The sequence below is a fragment of the Symphodus melops genome, assembly GCF_947650265.1.
Source record: "Symphodus melops genome assembly, chromosome: 14".
Classification (NCBI taxonomy): domain Eukaryota; kingdom Metazoa; phylum Chordata; class Actinopteri; order Labriformes; family Labridae; genus Symphodus; species Symphodus melops.
This window is the reverse complement of record NC_136704.1, coordinates 9,907,418-9,930,891: the sequence shown is the minus strand read 5'-3', so window position 1 is coordinate 9,930,891 and position 23,474 is coordinate 9,907,418. Positions and strand designations below refer to the sequence as shown.

Below are 23,474 nucleotides of genomic sequence, written 5' to 3'. Positions count from 1 at the left end.
CTATTGTTAGGTGAGCAGATCCAGCCATTTATTAGCATCCTTTATAACATCTCTATATAGAATCATGTCTTATGTAATTGGGTGATATCTGAAACGATGATGAGCAACACAAATGAGACCTTAGTTCTTATAGATATATTATTAGGGAACTGTCCTTAAGTTTGCATGGTCCAGTCTGAAATCCAGTTTGAGTGCATTGTGAATTAGGCACTGCTGCAGAGTTAAAGAACTATTGATAGCACAGGTAGAATCAGTGATTAATGTTGTCCTTATATGGGAAAAACGGCTCGTTGGCCCAGTTCTGGTCTTGATCAGGCTTTGGTCCTGTAGCTAATGTTGAAAACAAATGAATGCCTATAACAACGAGACTGCCATAGTGTTCCTGTCTGCATCATTCTCTCTGTGTCCCTCAATAACTCTCTCAGACAGTAAAAGTTTGTGTCCATGAATCAAGAAGGTTGTTTCGTAACTGGGCAGCTCAGTATGACTCTGGGATCAGACCCCTGACCACAGCTGGACTTGATCAGGACCAATAAGGCCTCATGGGGAAAACAAGTACTAAGGAAAGGGTTTTCTTTCTCCAGATGATCTTGACTAAATGTAGAAAATACAGTTTCTACTAAGAGTATTTGTGTATGAATTTGGAGAGCAGTTGAGTTCAAATCTGAACCAAATAAAAATGAGCTGGCTATGAATGCCTGCACAAAAAAACAGATATTTCCATGTTGGCCTTGACCCAATACCAACTATAGGATAACCTGCTCCTTCCAAACCAGCATACATTTATTTAGAAAAAAACCTGTTCTGAATTACTTTGAGAATAACTAATCCTGGCACAAATGTATTTGACCTGAACATATCCAAAAACAGAGACAGAGGGGGTTTAATCATTTATAGGTTAACAAGCAGTCATCTTTAAAGAACTAGCACTTGTTAGTTATTTTTTGGATAAGGGGGAGTTCTTTTTGTCAGTCATTGCTTTTATGGAATTAACATTAAGCACATTTACAGTTCATGTATGTTGATTTTGATGCCTCTCCCAAAACTTCAATAACTATGAATGGTCTCATGTGGTAGCTTAACTTGTATTGTTAGCAGGATCCAGCTGGTGGTGGAGCCCATTCTCATTCAGTTTAAGCTTATTGGGATGTCATTGTTGTTCATTGTTGTTATATGTATGTGCAAGAGATAAGACTCAATCCAGCATTTTACCCGACCCTCCACTCAAATACCTCCCATGGGTTTCCATTGGTGCAGTGCAAGAGGGAAACTGAACAATGATTGGTTCCTCCAGACTGATGCTGAAGGCGACACCCAGTCACTCATCAACTGGCCCTCGAGGTACACCAGAGCTGGTTGTGTCTCATCCCATCATCACCCGCCATGTTTCCATCTGCCAGACTTACCAAAACCCTTCAACCCCAATGAGCAGTGCTTCTTAAACTGTGGGCCAGAACAGAAGCCAAATACTGTTCCCTATGTTGCTATACTAAAGACGCAAATGTTTGAGAAGTTCTGCTTTGAGCTTGAGAGCCATCTTACATCACATTATCATCATCCTGTTCGCCACAAGCGCCTGTTCCTTTTCTTTAAGCCATAACTTAATTTCCCTTCCATGTGTTGCTGTGTTCAGTTTAACCCCAGTGTGAGATGTGTATGTACCTTATTAATGAAGGATAAAACATTGCGAGTAGTCTTTGATCTTACATCAGTTGGTGCAACATTATTGATCTTCTTCTTTACTTTTTATTCAGTCGTCTTCTTCTTTTTTTTTCCACACTCAAAAAAAGAATAAGGTGAGGTATAGGGGCTCTCAAAAAGGGCTTGGTTACATTTCAAATTGTCCAGTAGCAGTGCTTTTACAAAATTATTTTCATCACTGGATGCAAGGTTGCACTTATATCTGAAACACTCTTTGATGGATTTAGCATGATTAAGGTTAGGTGCTTATGTCATGCTTGTGAACTTTAATACAATTCACCCAGTCTACAATGGACCCCTAATGGACTTGTTTTCCCAGAGCACAACTTTGACTAAACCTTACTATTACACATTGCTCACAGTTCATTTCAGGCACGAAATTGTAGTTATCAGAGAGTTTATACAAGTTGAATATCGTTATTTTATCAAGGACACTTAGGACAAATACAAACTCAGTATATCAAATTAATTTCACCACATTATCATAACTGTAAAAAAGGATTATAAACGCGTTATTCCAGTTGATTTGATGTTGGTGGTGATCCATTGCTCTGTCTTTCAGCGACTTGTATAGCAATGCAGTTGCACATCCTAGAAAACTTGCAACATAATGTACCCCTGTCCTCACCAGTAAAGTTCTTAAGGCCTAAGTCTGCAGGTCTAGAGGTTGGACAATTGGAGTCACACTTACACTTACTTACACCTACACTTACTTTGTCTCCACATTCAATCAAAAAAATGTATCAATGCACTTAATCAAGTTTGACCTCCTTGACTTTGGATTTCAAGCAACCTGAAAAGCCCCTGGCAGTTCTGCCCAAATCATTGTCACCTCTTAATATTCTGTAATTTTTGCTTTTTATCTCATAGATCGAATGTCAAACAAGACAAAAATCATTGTGTTCTTTAATTCTAACAAAATCAACTATATTAGTGTAAGGGTTGATTGTTTTGTTCCTTTTTGATCAGACAGATAAAATGATCAATAGCTGTCTTGAGATAAATCTCCTGTCTATTTATGTTTCCCAAATGCTAACCAGCCCTTGTTCTCCCTGAAGAATCAGAGTTAGAGAGAGGCTTTCCAGGGAGGACAATCGCCAGATGAATCCAGAGATTGAAGCCTCATCTTACCGCAGACAGTTTCAACACCAGACCCAAACCTCTAAAAACTACAGTACAGACCGTCCGAGCAACCAGCAAGTTTATTCTCACCCCCACCATCCGCCCCCATCTCAGCCTTCCCGACATGGGCAATCAGGAGGGCAGGAAGTTGGCAGTAATCCCAGTTACCTGTCCATGGCCTCTGGTCCCACATCCAAAGCTGGGCAGCAACATACCCAAGAAGAAGACACCGAAGAGTCAGAGGATGTGAAAACAGAGGGCCTTCTGACAAGTAGAAAAGCAGTGCTGCCTTCCGAGATCCGCCGCAGAGAACGGAGCACTGAGGACCCGCGGAGGGGAAGGAGGGAAGAGGAATTAGAGTTGTCAAGGGTGCATAGTTTAAACCATGCAAGGGAGGCTGAAGCAGAAGATGGACCGAGAGGAAGAGCCAGGAGGCATGAAACAGAGCGTCTGCAGTCATCAGAGGGCAGAAACAGAGAGCAGGAAAATGCCATTTATGTTCAAAAAGGGCTTTCTGCCACCCACATCCAGCCAAGAGTGCCACATCCTGGTCCAGAAGGCTCCAGCACAGCCCTGATCCGCTCAGTATCAGGGGATGCAGGGGATCCTCGAAGGCCAAGTCAGAAAAGGTTGCAGCACCAGGCCTATGACCCCCGAGAGGCCAGAGAGGGTGAAGGTGTCAATAACCAAGAGAGTCACCATGACACTCGGGTATCTGTTGCCCAGCTCAGACACTCCTACATGGAGAGCACCACCACCCCACCAAGCAGGCGCAGGACTGAGCTGTAGGTGGAAACATAAAGTCCCTCCCTGTTGCTACTCATTGGTTGGCTTCTTCAGAGCTCACGCTGATGCTTGGTATCTAACATTGGCTGGCTGCTTCATCACTAACAAGCAACTAATATAGGCATGGACTTGACATTAAAGTATAGTTATATTGTACTACTGCATAGTTTCTAATCTGCATTAATGCAATAATCACTTAACAGTGAGCTTCCATTCATGTTTGTTTTTTGTCTTTATTGGTGCATTGACTTGTTTGGTTACTACCTGGGGACAGGGACTGTGTGCATGTTTTAAATGCTGGTAAATGTGCATGGGCAGTTTTCAAAACCAGGGGTTCTTCCTCTGCTTTTAAAAATGTGTATTTTTCTACTGGTCCCCCTCTCTCTCCCTCATACGATCTATTTTCTCTTTCCTTTGGGTGTCTATCCGTTGGTCCGTCTCCTTGGGTGGCTCACCCAGTGAAGTTGAGTGTGAAAGGGAACTCGTGGGCTACAATGCCCCATGGAGAGGGGAAAGGGGGCGCAGGCCCAGGCAGTATATCTGTCCCGGGGACAGTAGAAAGACATCAGAGAGGTTTAGGACGCAGCCCATCACTTCTGCTGAGCGACAGGAAACTGATAGGTACTGCCCTGGTCGAAGGAACGCATGGCTGAAAGTGCAGAATGCTGGACAAACAATCATGATCATGCATGTCAAGAAATCATCAGGTTTTTTAACTTAAAAATGTTGATGCATAGCACCTTAAGGTTGAAGCATATTTGGGTTTTTTAAACATATTACTAAACCATAATAATCAAATAGTGTATGTCATCTTGCTCAATGGTCCTGTGCTTTAAAATGATGACAATCTAGGTACAGCTGTAGCTTTAGTTTTGCACATAGATTACTCTGCTGTAATAAATAAGCATGTAGTCAAGTTAGACTGTAAATTAAAACTTGTTGAGAATCATTTTACAACATTAATAAAACTTTGATTAAAGCTTCGGCAAGAAATTTTAAGCCATTCACAAAAACGGACTGAAATGATTCCAGATGCGTCCTTTATGAGTTACAAAAGCAGAACGGATTAGCGCATACAGATTGACTATAAAGTTGTCTTTGAAGCCTAAAACTTTGCTACGGGTAGATGACTGCAGAAATAGCCTCACTTCTTAGGAAGAACACAGCATCCAGTGATGCTGCCACAGGGATACCTACATCATCATATTTGAAAGCATTCTAACACCTACCTACTAGGCTGGTGTATTTGACGAGTAGGGAGTCTAAGTAACTCTGTTGTATGTACTGTAGTGAGTTCATAATCAGATTAATAGCATGAGCTGGTTCACAGCTTACCAGGTGCAATGTCTGACACACACACACACACACACACACACACACACACACACACACACACACACACACACACACACACACACACACACACACACACACACACACACACACACACACACACCTAGACAGACAGACAGAGACACACACACACACAGGTATGTACACCCTTCAATCCTCTCGATTTGGCCTCTCGCTCTCACAACATTAGAAAATAAGGAAGCTTAAAGGCCAAAGGTCTTGCTGGCCTTGGCATTGGCCATCACATGTGACCATACCATGAATCAGTCTTTGTTGAGAATCATTCCATGCGACCATGGAGCTGAACAGACTGCTGTAATGCTATCTAATTCTCCAGCTTAGTCTCCTTTACTACAGTGTGCTCTTTTTTTTACATTTCTCGTACTAACACTCGCTGTCACATTTCCCACAGACCAGAACTGACTGATTTTCACTGCTGTGTTTCCTCACCTCTTCTGTGACTGGCTCTCTTCTTTTCCTGTTTTGAATGTCTCACCACCCTTTGACACCACTGATCAGGCATTGTAACAAGAAGACGGCTAGCTTTAGCTCATCTGCTTTTTTTTTGTTCTACTTTTAAAGGTCCTGTGTGAGTTCTGATATTGCTTCCACTGAAGGTAAGTCATTGTATTTTCTCTTTTACTTTTAAAGGACAACTTGAATGTTTGAATATACCTGTAACAGTTAATATATATTGTCAAAATAAAGATTATTTAATTTATAAACAAAGCTGCAATCACACATTTATGCTTTAAAACGCACCGTTAAACTGTTCATGAAGTACTTTAGTTTGTGTACACAAGTGTTGCTGTACTAATTGATTAAGCATGGCTAGCTTAAGTGGTATTATCGGCAGGCCTGTCAGTATTCTTTAGACCAAAGGAACACTTTGCTGGAACGTCCAGTTGCATAATGTTTGAGGGTAAATTTAAAGCAGTAAAAAGTGTGACCCTTGTTAATATACAGATTTTTACGTTTTTAGTTTCATGGTATGAATTTGACTTTTCATCACTCACATTTTTTATTTTCCTTAAATGTAAGGATTTCTGCCCAAACTGACTGGACTGAAAATGTTCCAACCTGCAGGATAGAGTAGAGAAGTAGGCCCATGACTTGACTATGCTAAACACTGAACAATAAAATCTGACCAATAAAAACAGCATCTGTAAGCTGACCACACATTAATTTGTGAATGTTTGTTGTTTCGTTAAAGAATAGACTCGAAGTTGGAGGCAGACTGGCTAATAACTCTTTAACAGGGAATCCCAACAATTGAAAGTGGGGTTTAAGGAGTTATTACTGGAGCTCACAGTAGCATTACAGCACTGCAGCTCCACTGAGGGCAGCTCATCTGCTTCTTATGAGCACACACTCAGCCAGGACTCTTTTTGTACTGAAGAGCACAAGAGTGAGGAGAGCTCAGCGCAGCGGCATCAGTCAAAGGGAATAGTTGTTTGGTGATGTCATGTCATATGTCTTTCAGAAAGTGTGTATGTGTGCGTGCAGCCAGGCCTCTCACACCTGTCTGTGTACTCTCTCCTTTGACGCCAGTCCCAGGTCTTGTGGTTTCTTTTTTCCTGGCTACAAGATGTGTCAGATGTGTTGAACGTGTGGGAAAAATAAAAGTGAACATTCTGACCAAAAGCTTGAAAAGAGAGATTCTACTTTTTCATAATTAATGCAATATATGGAAGACCCAACAAAATCGCCCAAATTTTAACACCAAATTTGCCCATTGGGGGATCAATAAAGTTTATCCTTATCCTTATCCTTAAAATCATTTCCATTCATTGTGACTGAGATACTCTCTTTTTGTACTCTCTGTTTGATATCTGATGTTTTGAAAACATTTTCAAATAGGAGTATGTAATGTGTATGTGTTCATGGGCTTCCTTTTGTCCCTGCAGCTGACGAAGAAAAGATAGACGAACTGGCCAAGATGAGCGTAGCAGCCAAGCGCTCCCTCTTCAGGGTGAGCATCATATTCTGCCTGTTTTTCTCTCTCTTCCTCTTTCTGTTTTTCTACAGATGACATGATTGTTTCAGACACCAAGCTCAGGGAAATATGCTCTCAATCAAGGACACACATTAACATTCTCTATTGTTGTCCTGCCTTTGAGCACTGAGAGTTGAAAACTTGGGAGTTATTCATAATTTGGGCTTACATAAGCGTTCTACTGGAACAAGCCGTTATTGGAGTCCTTTACACTTCCACATCTGTTAACGTGACCTCAAACATGCCCTGCAGTTTCACATGCTGATGCTCAATCCAACAGAGACTCACATTTCCAAACAGCTTTGATTTTGATAGGATGTTAATGTGCTCTCTCACCTGTCTTTAATCGCTCCAGTGTTAAATTCTTGAGCCATATGATGTAAACCAATGTTAAAAGTCTGAAATGTGCCATTGTTTTCAAAATGACTTTTCATTTGTACACTTCTATCCAGGAGTTGGAGAAGAGCATTGATGGAGGAGCACCCAAATTACGGTCCAGGAATGCTGCAGTGGACAGGCGACTAAGACGGACACAAGACCGATCCAGAACTCAGCCGGTCACCACTGAGGAAGTCGTCATTGCTGCAACGTAAGTCGTTGTTTTCTGCCAAAGGTAGAAGTGTTTTCCCCAAATTAGCTGAGTTAAATTGCTTTGAAAGACTGTTAATGCTTTCATTTATGGAGCAACAGACAGAAGGTCAGAATACTTAGCTTGGCATTAACACCGGTAGATTGTAAAGAACAACCCAGACTACGGTTCTTCATGAAATAGAAGACCATCCAACAACAAAATCACTTTTTTGTGAAAAAACCTGAAGGAATTAATGTGTTACATTTTGAAATCCAGCACCACGTTAGAGAAGAGAGACAGCCCCACCCACTCAGGGAAGCTGTGTTTAGAGGCATTTGAGGAAAACAAACATACTTTCCAAAATGAAGGAAATACTTTATATGACCTTAAAAGACAAAACATTAACAACTGAATCAGCCTTGAGATGCATTTCATTACCTGAAGGAGGAAGTGTGGAAACAGGAGGGGAGGGGGGCAGCTAAGGAATGAAGGGAGCATTGTTTTGATTAGAGCCTGACTGATGTGGATATTAGGGAGAGAAAAATCTGATGGCGATGTATCAGCCAATATCTCTCTTTAACTTATCTTTGATCTTTAGGGAAAGATATACTGTACATACATATGTATAAATGTTTGTTTTGTTGATCCTTTAAATACATTAATCAAAACTTTGTGAAAAGGATATATAATGAAGAAAAGATGGCCACTGACTGTAACTGGAAAGTAGCAGCGCATGTATGTGCATCACTGCCTGACACTCAGTGGTGGTCTCACTACATAGTAACCACTATCATCAGTGAGTGAATGGGAAGGTGTGACCTGCGGTGTAAAAGTGCTTTGAGAAGTCAGAAGACTAGAAAAAACACTAAACAAGCTCAAGTCCATTCACCATTTGCCATAGCATGCCTTTAAGAACAAGCTTAGCTATCAGTTTCCTCTTGTCTTCAGTGCTAAGATGAGTTAGCTAGCATTATATCAAAACATCAGAGTGGATTCAATGTTCGGATTGACGTCTTCAAGAGAAAACAAGCTTGTTTGTAGAGATGTACATCAACGTGCATTATGACATGATTCAGAATTTCATATGTGTTATATATTCTAAAATGTTTGTTTTCAGCCAACATCCATCCGTTTAAATTCTGTTCTTCGACATGTATTATACTATAGTATAGATTTAACCTTTCAGTACCTTGAATCATCTCTTTTTATTCTTTCTTCTTTGTGTGTCTTTGTGTGACTTTGTCCCTGTCCTTGGCTACTGCAGCGTCCCCGCTCACGTGCCACACACAGTGTCTGTTCACACCAATGTAGCACGTGTCCCTAGCCCAACCCTAGTTTACAGCACTGTCCCCTCGTACAGGTACAAGACACGATATGAATGCTCACGCTGACCCCCAGAGTGTAACTAACCTCTTCACTGAATGCTGCTCATTCACCACAGCATAGTGTTCGTTCAGAGTGGATATCTCACCAATGGGAATAACCCTTCAGGATTTGAGTCACTGCACGTTCCCAGTGGTGTATAATCCTGATACACAATATGTTTTGAGTTTGGTGCCCTCCTGAGTGATTGCAGAGAACTACATAGATCTGCTATTGAAGGACAGAGAAGGCTTGGATTAACTGACTTGATATTGTGGTTTTGTTTGCAGTGACAATGACTCACTCTGAATGTAAACACTTTTTAAAACTCTTTTATAAAATCTTTATAGGGTGTCATTGGATGCATTTAGGGTCATACAGCTGCCTGCCATGAAGCATGTCACAACTTAGTCTGCATGTGCTTTCTCTATGCTTACCAGAAGTCTCCTACCTCTTTGTCTTTTTGGTGACACCTTGCCCACAGCCTGCAGGCAACTTCACAGCAAAGCTCCTCCGCCCGAGAGCAGGTGCGGGAGATCCGGCATGCTAGGGATACCCAGGAGGTCCAGGTCTCCAAACCAGTTTCTGCGATGGTAGAAAAAGACCATCAAAAGGTCCAGGTGTCTGAACCAGTGTCCACAATGGAGATAAAAGACGAGAAAAAGAGTCAGAGTGATAGTAACAGTAAGGCCCAGGGTCCGGATGAGCCTGATCTCTGCACCCTCAGCCTGGCAGAAAAGATGGCACTGTTCAACCGACTGGCTCAGCCTCCCACCAGGGTGACCCGCACCAGAGGGGACGCACGCCAGCGCAGGGCCAACGCTCGCTACCAGACTCAACCCATCACACTGGGAGATCTGGAGCAGGTAGGAGATCAGATCTTACATTTGTTTTAAAGCAAACTTCTTTTTTGCTTTTAGTTTATTTTGATTCTCTATAAAACAAAAGTTACTCCAACTCTATACATTTCTTCTTGATCCTACTGTGAACCTGCGTTTGTCTCCTCAGTTTATAATGTTTTTTCAACATGAAACATGATTTGTGAGTTGTACATGTCAGAAAATGTCTTCCTTTTTGACTTCTTTAATTTGACATAAAACCAAAAATGTAAAGACTAACATTTAAATTCTACTTAGCTTTAGCATGATGGCTTTCCTTACTCTTGAGAGAAACCAAGTTAGCCAGCAGGACATACAGAATGCAACGGCAAAACAAATGATTTTCTTCTTCAGTTTTTTTTTTTTTTTTTTTTTATGTTGATAGTATTAATAAGAAAAAGTTTATAGTTTAACTTGATCTGAAGGTTCTGGTATTAAGTTTGTAGCATTTGATAGATAAATAGATTTTGGAACCCATCTCAAACATGTTTCAACAGATTCTTGTCCCAAATATAGTTGACTCATTTTGACTTGATTCAAATAAGACAGAAACATCAAACATATTAAGTGCAGGGGACAGAGAGTGAAAGGTCACAAGAAAGTCAAAGTCAGTGTTTATCAATGAGTAAGGAAGTTTTTTCTTGCCACGCTATGACGGATTAAGCTGGGCTCTTGAAAGTAAAGTCCTTTACCTGCTTTTTGTAAAGTGTCTCGAGATAACACCTGTTATGAATTGACGCTATGCAAATAAAGATTGATTGAGATTGATTGATCACATTAGGAAACAATGAATAATAAATATAAAGAAACACTGATAGAAAGCAGCTTTATAGCCATTTTCATCATATTCAAGTTGGAGATGATACTCAATACCCTTCAGGAGAAATATAAAATATGGTTTTATGACATTTATAAATAAAAAATACAAATAAAATGAATACAGTCATTGATTAAAACCATTTTTTCCCATTCTCCTATGTGGTGGTAAATCCTATGAGTTGTCTAAATGTGCGACCAGGGTTCAAATGGATTCCCCACACTCTTCCTACTTTCTGACCTTTCTTTTTTTAAATTAAGGCATACAAAGCCCCAATAGCTGTTGGAGCTATCACTCCAAAGCAATGCACTGAATGAAACTACTGTATATAACGTTTTAGCAACAAAAGAAAGAAAGTAAGATGCGTATAGAATAAAGAATATTTTAAATTTTAAGGTAAAATAAAAACATCTTAGACGTTTTGAGTAAAAAATTTCTGCTCAGAGAAAGAAAAGCTGAGTCATGCATCAAAGCATGTGCGTGTTTCTGCTCCAGGAGTCTTCAGACATAGACTTCAGTGATGAACAGGAGCTCTGTGACAGCCCCGTAGAGCACCTACAAGTAAGGTTCACGTGAACAGTCACCGTGCATTTGCCTGACACAGCTGGAGTGCTCTTCTCAGAAATGACCGAATACATTTCTGTGAACATTACGTCGATGTTTGGCATCTCATATCCGTGTTGTGTGATTTCATTATGGATGTACAGTGCATGGCCCAGCTTCTGAGTAAGATGTGACTCAGCTCTGTTTATCCTGTTGTGTCAGTGAGAAGACTGTGATTTGTAGATGGATCATTTATGTCAGGAAAGCTCGATGGCTTTGAAGACGCCTCAGGGTTGAAGGAAAACAAAGGCACTTTATTCTAATACACCACCCCATGTAATGACAGCAGCTTTCCGTTATGGACTTGTTTGAGGCACCATAATAGTGAAAATTGAGGCATAAAGAAAAAAGAATAAAGGGAATTACTCTCAGATTAGAAGATTTTTCTCCGCAGTGTTTTCCATGGATTTTTGTCGTTGCTTCACTCAGCAAAAGTGTCAGGACAGGGCAGATCTTTCAGTTGAAACAATTGTTTTAAGTTTGGGAAGTGTGTAGTTACAGCTACAGCTGGATGCATTGTGTGCAGGGGGGAGGCTGCTGGCATGGCTTTGTGATGTGGGCTGCAACTGACCGGGCAGATAGGCTGCCCTTTGATGCTCAGGAAGTGCAGTGAGTCAGACAGGCAGTGATTAGTCAGCGTCATTCTCTGTATTTTGTGTGTGTGAGTACTTTGCCCAACCTTTTTTTTAGCCTTTGTAGCAAACGGACCCACTTCTCTCATTCTCTGTCTCTCTCTTTCGTCCCCTCCTGCTTCACAGCTTCAAAATGGTACTTCCTCCGGGTACAGACACCTCCCTACCTCATCATCCTCCTCTGCTCTGAAAGCTGGAGGCACCGTCTCCACTGACCACGCTGGAGACCTCCACATAACCACAGTAGCACCGCGAGTAGAACCTCTCCTTCCTAGTTCTGACAGGCCTCTGCCTCCTCGCCAGCCAGACATCCCAGCACTGAGATCCCAGGAGTCAACAGATCACCACAGGTCCAGGACTTTATCTGTGGGTGAAGACAGAGCGAATCTGGGAGGAGGAAAGAGGAAACTTCCTTCTCCTGAGCGGGCAGTAAGGCAGGCCTCTCTGCCCCAGCCTCAGATTGGAAGAGAGAGGAGAGAGGAGGGGGAAGAAGAGCAGCGGCTAACCACTGTGGGTGGAGAGAAAGCTGTGCAGAGCTCGGACAGCCGCATATTCCACGAGTGGCAAGAGTCATATCAGAGAGAGGCAGACAGCCAGAGGAACAGAGCTGTCAGTGGAGGTAAGAGCAGCATCGAGTGGTCTAAGAAGCTATGTTTTAGTATTGCTTTCTCTTCCTTTGCTTTGCCTTGTTTAAATAAACATATTTAAAGGTGATGTATAACTTTTACACAGTTTAAACAAACTCACTAAAAACACACTTTATTTTTACAAATTTAGTTTGGGACAAACTACTGTGGTTATTTAGAGGCTGTTGGATTCACATGTTTGTAGTGTGATTATATTTAGAGGCTGAATGTTAAACAAACCTTTAAGAAGGTGTGCCCTCTTAAAATGCTTAAAGATTTAAGCATGGTAAACATGGTACTAAATATTAAACCTGCCAAAAAGCTTGATAACATTTTCATAATTGCTTCATCTTTTGACATCAAGTAAGGAAACAGATGAGGGCATACAAAAACATGTCAAACATAGGTGTTAAGTAACTACTGTGTGCCTGCTAGTTACCACAGTGTTAGCATACACATTTTAACATACTGTACAGGGTTAAAACCTGGCTTTTATATGTTTTAGTAAAAAAGTTATAAACATTCTGTAATTCCTAGTTATGAGCTAAAAAAAAAAAAATAAATACGTATAACATGATAAATGCAGCTGCTGGATGTGACTGTATGAGCAATGTTGTTATACTGGCATGCTATCATTTAGCATTTTAAGAGTCAGATTTTTCATGTTGCCAGTTTATCCAAATAAGAAGTTAAATTTTACAAAAACTTAAAAATGTTAAATATCTGCTAAAGCTACCGATGTTGGCATTGTAGTTGACTTCTTAATATTATGCTAGCAGTTAGCATTTTGAACAGTTTAATCCAAGTATTTAGCAAAGATAAGGTAACAAGGGTTGTTTTTCTTTGTCGTTTTGGATTAACAGAAGAAATAAAGATGATTTACTTTTATTGATCCCTGTAGGGGAAATTCTGTTTTTACACTTGTTAATTCCACTGTTAATCATTCAGCACACGCCTAGGCTGATATATACAGTACACATGCTTAAAGATAGGATGTGCTTGAAGTATTAAAGTATTGAAATATCTATATATAAGTTTTAAGATTCAGATTCAGCAATCGTTTCTAATTCAACCACATTTCCTGTCTGTATGTTGTCTGAAGAAATGTTCATGTCAGAGCAGCAGTCACTTTAAGCTAACAATCTGTATCAGTCTGTTCAATTTGTTCTGTAGCAGTGAGAGTTCAGAAATCAGTTAATGTCTGGTTCTGTAGTAAAATGCTGCATGAAAAGATACGGGCAATATTGCCGTGACAAGTGAGCCAAAGTGTAAATTATTTGATTGCTGCTGTTAAAGTGTCTCTTACAGGCAGATGAGAGCCTCTTAGTGAGCATGAACAATGTTTTCTCCTCTGCCGTTGTCTGCTGCTTACTGTCAGACAAACTTGATTTGCTGTGTTATTTAGAGGAGTTTACCCTCAGAGCTTGACAAATGGATCAGCCTGCAGAATGCATTGTTAATCCTGTTTCACACATGTTTTTCTTCTTTACTTCACATAAGCATCGTTATTGTGCTTTTTAAAATCAAGTTCACCATGGAAACCATGGAAATAATTGTGTCTGAGTTATTGATTTTTCTCACTCAGTTATCTCTGCTCATGATCACAGAGCTGCATGAGTCCAGTGTGGTGACACCCAGAGCAGCAGTGTGTCAGCTTCCTCCAGTGGCAGACAGTCAAGCAGACAACAGCGGACATACAGCCGGCCTAGTGGAGCCTGTCGAGGGAGACGAGCTGAGCGACATGATGATGGCCAAACACATGTCCATCAGAGACAGGTGAGGCTGCTGCTTTTGTCATGCATTTCTTTTATTATAAAAGTTTTTGCTTACTTACTATATGTATGATCATTATGTATGTTTTTGTTTAATCTGAGCGCCTACATTTTTTTTCATTATGCATCAGTTACTGAATAAAGCTGTAAACAGATGATAAAAACATGATGAAGAAGAGCCCCTTTCCTCCTGTAGTTTAAATGTGGGTTAGTTGGAGCTAGAGAATGACATAATAAGGACAAAACGGACTAAGTAGGTTATTAGGGTTTTCTATTCTCAGTCTCTGCTGCTACACTGCTGGATGGTGTGTTTTAATCGTTTGTTGACATCAAAGAAGCTCTGTGGAACAGAAACCCACATCGTATGCCATTTTTTGCTTTCAAACAATAAAAAACAGGAATAAGTTGAAACCAGAAAATTTCCAGAAATATACCTGATGAAACAGTCTGATCAAACAGCTCAGAAAGCTTGATTTGTTACTTAATCACCCACCATGATGTTTAATTCACTCAAATGAATTTGTTTATAACTTTATTCTTTATAACTGAGGCTAAGTATTGGATTCCCAGATGAATGAAATGATTACATAAGTGTCTTGTTATGTCATGTTTTGTGTACAGGCACAGAAGGCTCATTTAAGTGAGAAACATGCAGACAGCATCCACGCTCTAAATTGATTGATGACATAATAGATGCTAGATGGGCATTTAAACTGCTGTTGGAGGATTTGTGTTGCTGAGTTTAGTCTGCTAGTTGTAGAAACTGTCCCCTCTCTACCAAATATTTCAAAGGATAAAGGATACAGCTATAGGGATATATTGTCAGTGTTCCCGTTACTGGTGTCATTGTAAAGCCTGGGGGACAGAACATGTCCTCTCTTTGGGTTACATAGGGTGTGAGAGGGGCACTGCCAACACTGTGACCGCTCTGTTAAGGGTCCTGTGTACTTCCTACTCGGGGATCTCATAAATTGAACCTCTGTTCTTGTCAGTGGTGCTTCAGTTGGTGATATCCTTTTAAGTATAATCAAAGTTTTCCAAAGATCCTATATTCAGAGGGTTGTTTCTCTTGACAGTTGCATTTTTAATTAGCTTTAGTCCCTTTTCACTCTCTTTGGCCTACTTTAGCTGAGCTTTAGCTTAAACAGATGCAAGCACCTTTATTGCTTTAACCCTTTGTTTAAACTAAAGCCTGTCTGACAGTTTCTCAGCACACAGCTTGCTGCCTGATTTCTCTAAGGGATCTTTTTTTAAATGTAAAGCTTTAATGTAAAGCTTTCACTGACCTTGTTGAAACCTGAGCAATTAATCTTTTTTTTTTTTTTTTCCCAATGTTGGCTTTAGTGTTGTGATAGTTCAGGTCAAAGCAGAATAATCTAAAGGATGTTGAAACAAGATGCAAAAGCATTGATCAAAGTTGTGTGTGTATTCAGTTCAGGTAACATTTGTTATTGTCTTAACTAGGGCCTGACTGATACAGGACTTTTGGAGCCGATATCGATTTGGGAGCGAGAAAAATAAATCCTACATCAACCGATATCTTTCTTTGAGCTATGTTCGATAGATAGATTTCCAAATAGGCATTTATTGCATTAATCAACTGCAGTTATCAAACATTGTGAAAAGATATAACAAACACTTGACTGGCAAGTAAATGTAAAATAGATACGTCACTACTTGTCCCTCTGGAGGTTGATAATTCATACACTGTAGCACAATCTGCTGGTGAGAGCCAGGAAGATAACTTAATGAGTGAGTAAGTGTTTCTGATTCTGATTCTTCCTTTTCCTTCTCAGAGTGGCTTTGTTGAAGAAGAGCGGCGAGCAGGACTGGAGGAGCAGGATCAATAAGAAACAGGATGTGGCAAAGGTTGCTGTGGGTGACCAGAACGCTCAGCTAAGGGAGTTGGAGCAAAGCCTCAAGAAGGTAAACTCCTGATCTGCACACTCACTGCTGACTGACCTGTGTATGGCTGTTATCTATAATGTCTGTTATATGCAACTGATCTCATCTTTCTACTTGCCCCTCTTTGCCTATGAATCTTGAATGCACCACTTTACAGCTGAAGTGAAATATCTGAAACGTAGAACTTTGATTCGATCCAAAGTGAAGGGATTTGACTTCAAGTATTTCTGATCTGTCTCTGAATCAGGATGTTTTTGTGATGTTTTCATCTTGTAACTCGAGATTAAGGAATTTGGAGAAAAGAGATGGAGTAATGAGGTTTGCTGTCCAAGCCTGCAGAAAAATCATGGCTACAGTTGTGTATATTTCTAAACAGAGAGGTTGTGTATTGTCCACGTCTGGGTCTTTTCATGTCTTTGTCTGCTTCCTCTTTTTGTGTCATAAACGCTGCTGCATGTACTTGGACCACGTTAATTGACATTCATGTCAGTCATGGCAGCAGAAAAGACACTCTTATCTCTGGATGTTAACTCTATTTTATACTTCACATCATTAATGCTGAAGTGTGGGGGTACCAGGATTTTAAATTAAATCACAAAGTTCGATTGAAAAGTACTTTTTCATATTTGTGTGTATGAGACATAAACAATATATAACTATAACTGTATCATTAATGTACTTTTAGATTGGAAGTACTGTATTACATTCAAAAGTGGAAATAAATATAACTCAAATTTAGACTCTTCAGCACAATGAATAAAATACTTTTAAAATGTGCACCCTTAAGTTAAAAATTAAGTTTGAAATGGGCTATTTTACTTTGTTTTAATTTTAAAGGACATATATTATACTACTCTCCAACAAGTATGATAAAGTCTCAGAGCTCCCAAATAACATGTCTGCAAAGTTTCTTGCTCAAAAATCAACCCTGATCCCCTATTTCATCAACCCCTCTATTTCAGCCCTGCTCAGAACAGGCTGTTTGTGTGTCTGTGGCTTTAAGAGTGACAGAGCTGTGTCTGACCACACCCATCCAGAAGGACTGGCGTGGGCTTTTTTGCACCATGCTCCATTGTTTACAGGGAGAAGGCAGACTCAGAGGGCAGAACAAACCGAGCTGTTTGAGTGTCACCCACCTGAGGGAGGAGTTACTGCCTTGTGTGATGTCACAAAGGGAACATCTCCAAACGGCCTGTTTGAGAATACATTTTCTGAAAAGTGGAGCAGGTAAAAGACGGAGAGGATGGACTTTCTTATAATTAGGCAGGTTTGAAGGCAAACAGATGAAAAATGCACTTCACCATGTTAGAAAAAAACATGGTGAAGTGTATTTTGCATAAATGTTACCTTTAATTAGTAAAATGTTAACATCTAATGCGTCATGCCATACATTAGACACGTTTGCAGGTTAATTTTCAGGATCATCGTCCTTTGCTTATTGTCAGATTGATTATTAGAGGTCATACAGTGACATTAATGTGAGACTTTATCACAACCAGTTAAAAAATCTGCAGTGCAAATATTTTTGTGTCATAATACACAAAATACACAAAAAAACACTTATTTGATTAAACATTAAATTGTGATGTTTGTTAAGTATTTGCCGGTCTTCCTTATGATGTAATTGAACCTTAATATAAGCAGACACATTTAAAAATGAACTTTTGATATCATTAATTGATTAACAACTAATACTTCAAAATGTAAATTAAATAATCTGCACAAAGATATAAAAGTTATCTCACTGAGAGAAGTCTGTTTCTTGAACTTTTTCAATCCTGAGTGTGATGAGTCAGAGTCGTAGATGACTGTTGACTGAAGTGTAGCTCATTTTTTGTCTTGTTTCAGTCTTTCTTTCTGAACTCAACATTACATGTAACCTTTCGCGCTCCTGCTCGCCGTTGTCTCTGTTTGCATGTGTTTTGATACTAATAAACCTCATTTCATCCTCTGCATGTTGACTGTGTTTCTGTGTGGGCTTGTTTTTGAAGGAAAGCGGGGGTTGGGGACAGTACAGGTACCTCTCTGTTTAGAAATATTTTTTATTATTCTCACAGTCCGTCCACGTCAGCTAGAGTGTTTTTGTTTCCAGCTGCTTATCAAAGTTTGTTCAGCTCAGCTCGACAATCGGTTCATGTGAGGTCAGGTCTGATGGTGTGATCGATGATGCAATGCTGTGTTTTCTACAAACTGTTTGAATTTTTTCCGACATGACTTTTTTTTATCAAATAAGGAAATAAAAAGTTTTTTCATGTAGTTTAAGTGACAGCCAAGGTCATGGGGAAGAAACGTTGATGTTGTTGATCTACTTTTTTATCCTCCTATTATTCAGAGCAAGTGGACAGGATTCAGTCAACTTCCTGTTATAGATCAAAGAAAAGCAAAGCTCAAGATGATCTCAGCAGATATGCAAGTCTGAAGAGTCAAACAAGAGTCAACAGCAGAGTGAATACAGAGTCCCTGTTGTCCCATGTATAAATACAGGATTTATTACAGGTGCAAAACAAGTGATGATGACGTTTAATCACACTTCAATTCAGTTTAAATGTATAACTCTTGATTTTTATATTTATTTTTTACATGTCAAGATTATTTGCAGATCAGTTTTGACTCCTAGAGAGAACTTTATCACCAGTTATTTGATGCTTTTAGTCAAAAAACTAACAGAAGACAGAAGGGTTGACGATGTTTTGTACGCAGGCATATGAAAGGAGCTGGTTTTATGGCCCTCTTAAAATATCACAATGTTTTACAAAACAATTTCAATGTAACAGCTGTTTCATGAAATACTGCCTGATTCCCTCGTGGGGTGCTGTGGCTCAGTGGAGTCTCTCAACCAGAATGTGGGGGGTTTGATAATCAACTCCTGCAGCCACGTTTGGTGTACCCTACTTTGTTTGTGGCGTATGAATGTGTATGATTGGGAATAGTTCATTCTGATGGTCTCACTACATAGCAGCCTCTGCCACCAGTGTGTGAATGGAGAGGTGTGACCTGAAGTGTAAACGTGAACTGAGTAGTCAAAAGACTAGAAAAACACTTTATCTATAGGACATACCTAACTCTTTATATATCCTGCAATAGTTAACATTCAGCTACTTACAGAGCTTCAAGAGGAGAGGAAACGTTAAAGAAGTCCAAATTCTCGATTAAAATATTTCTTACAGGCATAAATGTTGTTTATGTGAATTTGGCCATGATATTGTTACTTACGGGACAACGGAGCCTTTAGAAAACTTGTCCCTTCTCTTCTGCGGCTGCTTGTCTGTAGGACGATGAAGCTCTGATGATGATCGATGAATTTGCTGTGTCCGACGAGCTTTGGGTAAGGCCAGTGTGCAAATTACGTTTGGTGGTGGTGTTGGTGGTTTTGTTCCCCCTTAAAATCCTGGTGATGGTGTTGTTCTTTGGTGTGTGTTTCTGTAATCGTCCCACCTCTACTTATTGGCTCCCACAAGTACCTCAGGGATGCCCGTACCTGGTAGAGTACCATATATTAGGAAAACTGCCAAAAAGGAAGAAAATAACCTCGAAGATGAAAATAACTGCCTGCCTACTCATGACATGAACAGAACTAAAGCACGAACGATGTGTATTTTGAGGGCCAATATCGATATTAGGAACAGAAAAGATAAAGATAAAGCTATATCTTTTCTGGACCTACGTGCGATCTTTAGAGAGATTTAAATATGCCTTTCTTTTTTTTACGTTGATCCCTTAAATGCAGTTATCAAACAAAGACAAGATGGAAAATAACTGTGCTTGTACATGCATCAGTGCCTGACACTCTGGAGAATGAGAATGCTTGTTGTAATCCATAAAGCACGCTGCTTGTGTCAACCAGAAAGATAAATGCAAACAATAATAATAAAATATACAATACATATAATGAAACTAAAATGAAATGATATTTAAATGTTGAATAAATGTAGTAATGTCGGTGCATATCTGAGATAAAATGCGCTAACACAATAGTGACTTGATATGCTAATATCTGCCAATATTATCGGCAGGTCGATTTATCAGTCGAGCTCTAAATATACCTTCCTCCATCAGAGTACAGTAAATACATCAGATGTTTGCACTTCAATGATCTCGATGTCTAAAAAGGAATAATGCTGCACAGGCTGATGCCGTCATTTTCCTTATTAACATTTGTTAAACACTTGATCATACACTTCCCAAGCCAAGCAGAGATAACATTCAATTCAATTCAAAAAACTTTATTTGTCCCTGGGGGGCAATTCAACGGCAGCTATACTAAAACATTTAACCAAGACAGAGTCAACAAGTAATGAAGTGTCACAGAATAATAAGTGTCAAGATGCTCAGTGTCCTGCACACCAAATAAACTGATCACATGTGTGACATATTTAGAGGATCTAATACAAAACCTTTTATTGCTTGTTGAGATTAGACTTTTTAATTTGGATCACATCGCCTCAATATTTCTACGATCGGTGACAGGAACACTGCAGCTGCTGCACACTTGTTAATATCCTCTGTGTTTGTATTTTCCATGGCCATAACTCTGTAGGAGCCCGTCTTTGCCTCCGCTCTCTCTTCTCCTCCTGAGCCTCCTTTCCTTACTCCTTCCCCTGATGACTCAGCCAGCCAGGTGAGAAGTGGCCTCATGTCTTGCTGCTTGCATTTCCAGCCCCATCGCTTACATAGCCATCTCACATGCTTCCCTCACTAAGCTCTGAACTGATGAATGTTAAAAGGCAACGTCTATTATTTGAAATAAACTCAGATATTTATGAAAGGAATCTGTCAAGAAAGTAAGATGTCCAAAAGAGCTGTGTGATTCTTTGGCACTACACTCCTCCTCATCAAAAGCTCTTAAAGCCCCAAACTTCACTTCCTGTCACAGAAGTAATGCTCCCTCAGCGGCAGCTGTGCTTGCAAAACAATCATTGCAGAATGTGCACATTATGAAGAGGATTTCTTCACCGTCCGTCACAGCCACCCTTCACGTGTTTCATGTTTCCCCAGTCTGAAGTTTCATAAAATCTGCATGGCAACCCACTGCAGCTTCCAATGCTTGATCAGATCATGTTCGACCTTTCATCCAACCGCTTCTCTTAATCTTGATCCTTTCTTACCTTCCTCATTATCCATCTGTCTGAATGTGAAGACCATCAGATCTCCCAGGCCCTCGCAGGTGGATGAGAGACACCCCTGGAGAAGGAAGGTGACCCTGTCAATACCCTAAACAGTGCTTTGGCAAACCCCCCTCAAACCTCCCTTCTCAGTAAAAGCACTTAAGGACAGAACACGGTTTCAGCCCCCTAAAATTTGCATCAAATACTTGTGGTCTAGTTGGTAACTAAAAGATATTAGCTGGAAATTTTCTTATCTTCACTTTCTGAACTCTTCACTTTCTTTTATGTATTTTTATTTAACTTCATAAGTGACAGCACAACATTGCTGAAATCACGCTCAAACTCTTTAATTCTCTACAGTTTGGTAAACTGCGTGTTTTCAGTATAACTGAGATGAGTTGGCTTCTTGTCTATCATTTTCCCTTCGTCTTGTTTTGCTTGGCTCCTTTGTCTTGTTTGTGAATGTTCTTCTGGCTAAAGTGAAATTCCACATTTTGTTGTTTGCTGCTCTCTCTTGTTTTGTTGCACTTTATGTATGATACATTTATAAAAGCAGTAATTTTAGCTACATGCCTAATTGAGTAAGTATTATCCACTTCTGGTAATGTCATTTGAGAAAATCATATTTGGAGCAACTGATAATGTCTGACCTTGAAGAAGTACCTTAAAGTGAACTATCCCTTTAATTTGAGTCCAGCAGAAGTATTACATGTTGCTGAATGTCACTACTTTCGACCCTTCTCTCTCTTTTTAGAGGATAGCTGACTCTGAGATGGAGTGCCAGAGCATGGAGGCTCACATGTCCATTCAGGAGAGGAAACAGCTCATCGTGTCCCAAGAGGAGTCCTGGAAGAGTAAAGGCCACGGGGCCGCCAATGACTCCACGCAGTTCACCGTGGCTGCACGCATGGTGAAGAAAGGTGAAGAATCTAAACGCACAAACTCTCTCTACAATCCTCTTCCTCCGTGTCTTGTGCAACTCAACATGTATGATCCAAATTCTGAATGATTACTCTGATTACACAGCCTTAAGTCCACACTTCAGTGTCAGCTCTCCGCTCTGAACCTGCTAAAGCCCCATTCACAACTCGCAGTGAGGAGAAAATGATTCTCCTCTTCCCTTCGTCAGACTCAGACGCACTCGGTCAGACACTCAACTGAAGCAGAAAATAATTTTATGCTTGGATATTTTCCTCATTAGCATCAGGTCCAACCGGAGGGGGCAGCTGGCGGAAGGTTTCACTCATGTCTTGGGAGAATTGAGGCACTTTAAGAAAGATTCTGGCGACATATAAAGTGTCATGAGGAGGAGTAGCATCAGAAACGGCAGCTTCAAAAGCAAATAAAAAGAGGCTCTGTTCCTTCGGCAGCCCTTGAAGCCACTGTTGTTTGCGTCAGATCCACTACTGTTTAATGCGTTTTACTTGTTGATTTCTGTGTAAGCAAACACTTTAAAAAAAATATGTGGGCCTATTGTGAGTGTGCCCTTAAGCCAGTCTGTGGCAACAACATACATTTTGAGTTGATGTGCTTTGATTGGGTTTATTTGGGTTGCAGCTATTAGACAACTGAAACATTTGGAACATTCCCAAAACTCTTTAACCCCTAATTATGTAAATAAAAGGGCTCACACACAGACACCCCTTAACTGTGAAGATTTGTTTTAATTATCTTAAGGATATGCATCACTATTCTACAGAATACTGTGCCATGCTAATCAAAGGTATCTTCATGGAAATTGGTTTGCTGCTGGAGATGTGCAAAACACTAACAACCCTTCTGGAAAATCCACAAACATTTCCTACAGAAATGCATAAAAGCTCTGCAAATGATCATCCAGCATTTAGGGAAAAGTGCAGCGTGCGAAGAACAGGAAGATATTATACGTAACTTTTATTTAGAATCTAGATGCAGGTAGAAAAGAGACCAGAGGCCTCTCCTTACTGCTGGCCTGAGTTTAAGAAGATTAAACTCTGTAAAACGAGCAGAAGACAAGGTGCTGTTTGCCACAGGAGCAGCACCCCCTTTTAATCCTGATAAAAAAATATTTGATTATTATTAAACGGATTGCTGCCAGATAGGGACTGTACACATTCAATTTGAATAATCCCTTCTGAAAATTGACATGTTGCATCATAATTTGTCAGATTTGAAAGCTCTTGTGTTTTAGTGATACAGGAGTGTATCACAAATGGAACTTCTTTTTTTTACCTCTAAAGTTGGCTTAGGTTAAAATGTAAGTATA

At 40.0% G+C, this 23,474-nt stretch overlaps 1 protein-coding gene across 18 annotated transcripts in view; it reads left to right on the top strand.

The window, feature by feature from the left end:
* svila (supervillin a) overlaps window positions 1-23,474 on the top strand; it is a 78,263-nt gene that overhangs the window by 41,463 nt on the left and 13,326 nt on the right. For 7 of the 18 annotated variants that reach the window (XM_079360829.1, XM_079360834.1, XM_079360824.1 and 4 more), the window contains exons 7-21: window positions 1,258-1,341; window positions 2,760-3,608; window positions 4,069-4,230; window positions 5,545-5,579; window positions 6,870-6,934; window positions 7,411-7,547; window positions 8,794-8,889; window positions 9,376-9,757; window positions 11,948-12,440; window positions 14,055-14,223; window positions 16,016-16,145; window positions 19,396-19,449; window positions 20,662-20,742; window positions 21,262-21,318; window positions 21,984-22,149. In XM_079360829.1, the coding sequence (XP_079216955.1) occupies window positions 1,258-1,341; window positions 2,760-3,608; window positions 4,069-4,230; window positions 5,545-5,579; window positions 6,870-6,934; window positions 7,411-7,547; window positions 8,794-8,889; window positions 9,376-9,757; window positions 11,948-12,440; window positions 14,055-14,223; window positions 16,016-16,145; window positions 19,396-19,449; window positions 20,662-20,742; window positions 21,262-21,318; window positions 21,984-22,149 (2,960 nt within the window). The remainder of the gene's footprint in view (window positions 1-1,257; window positions 1,342-2,759; window positions 3,609-4,068; window positions 4,231-5,544; window positions 5,580-6,869; window positions 6,935-7,410; window positions 7,548-8,793; window positions 8,890-9,375; window positions 9,758-11,947; window positions 12,441-14,054; window positions 14,224-16,015; window positions 16,146-19,395; window positions 19,450-20,661; window positions 20,743-21,261; window positions 21,319-21,983; window positions 22,150-23,474) is intronic. The other 11 variants (XM_079360826.1, XM_079360827.1, XM_079360833.1 and 8 more) reach the window with 8 other exon arrangements.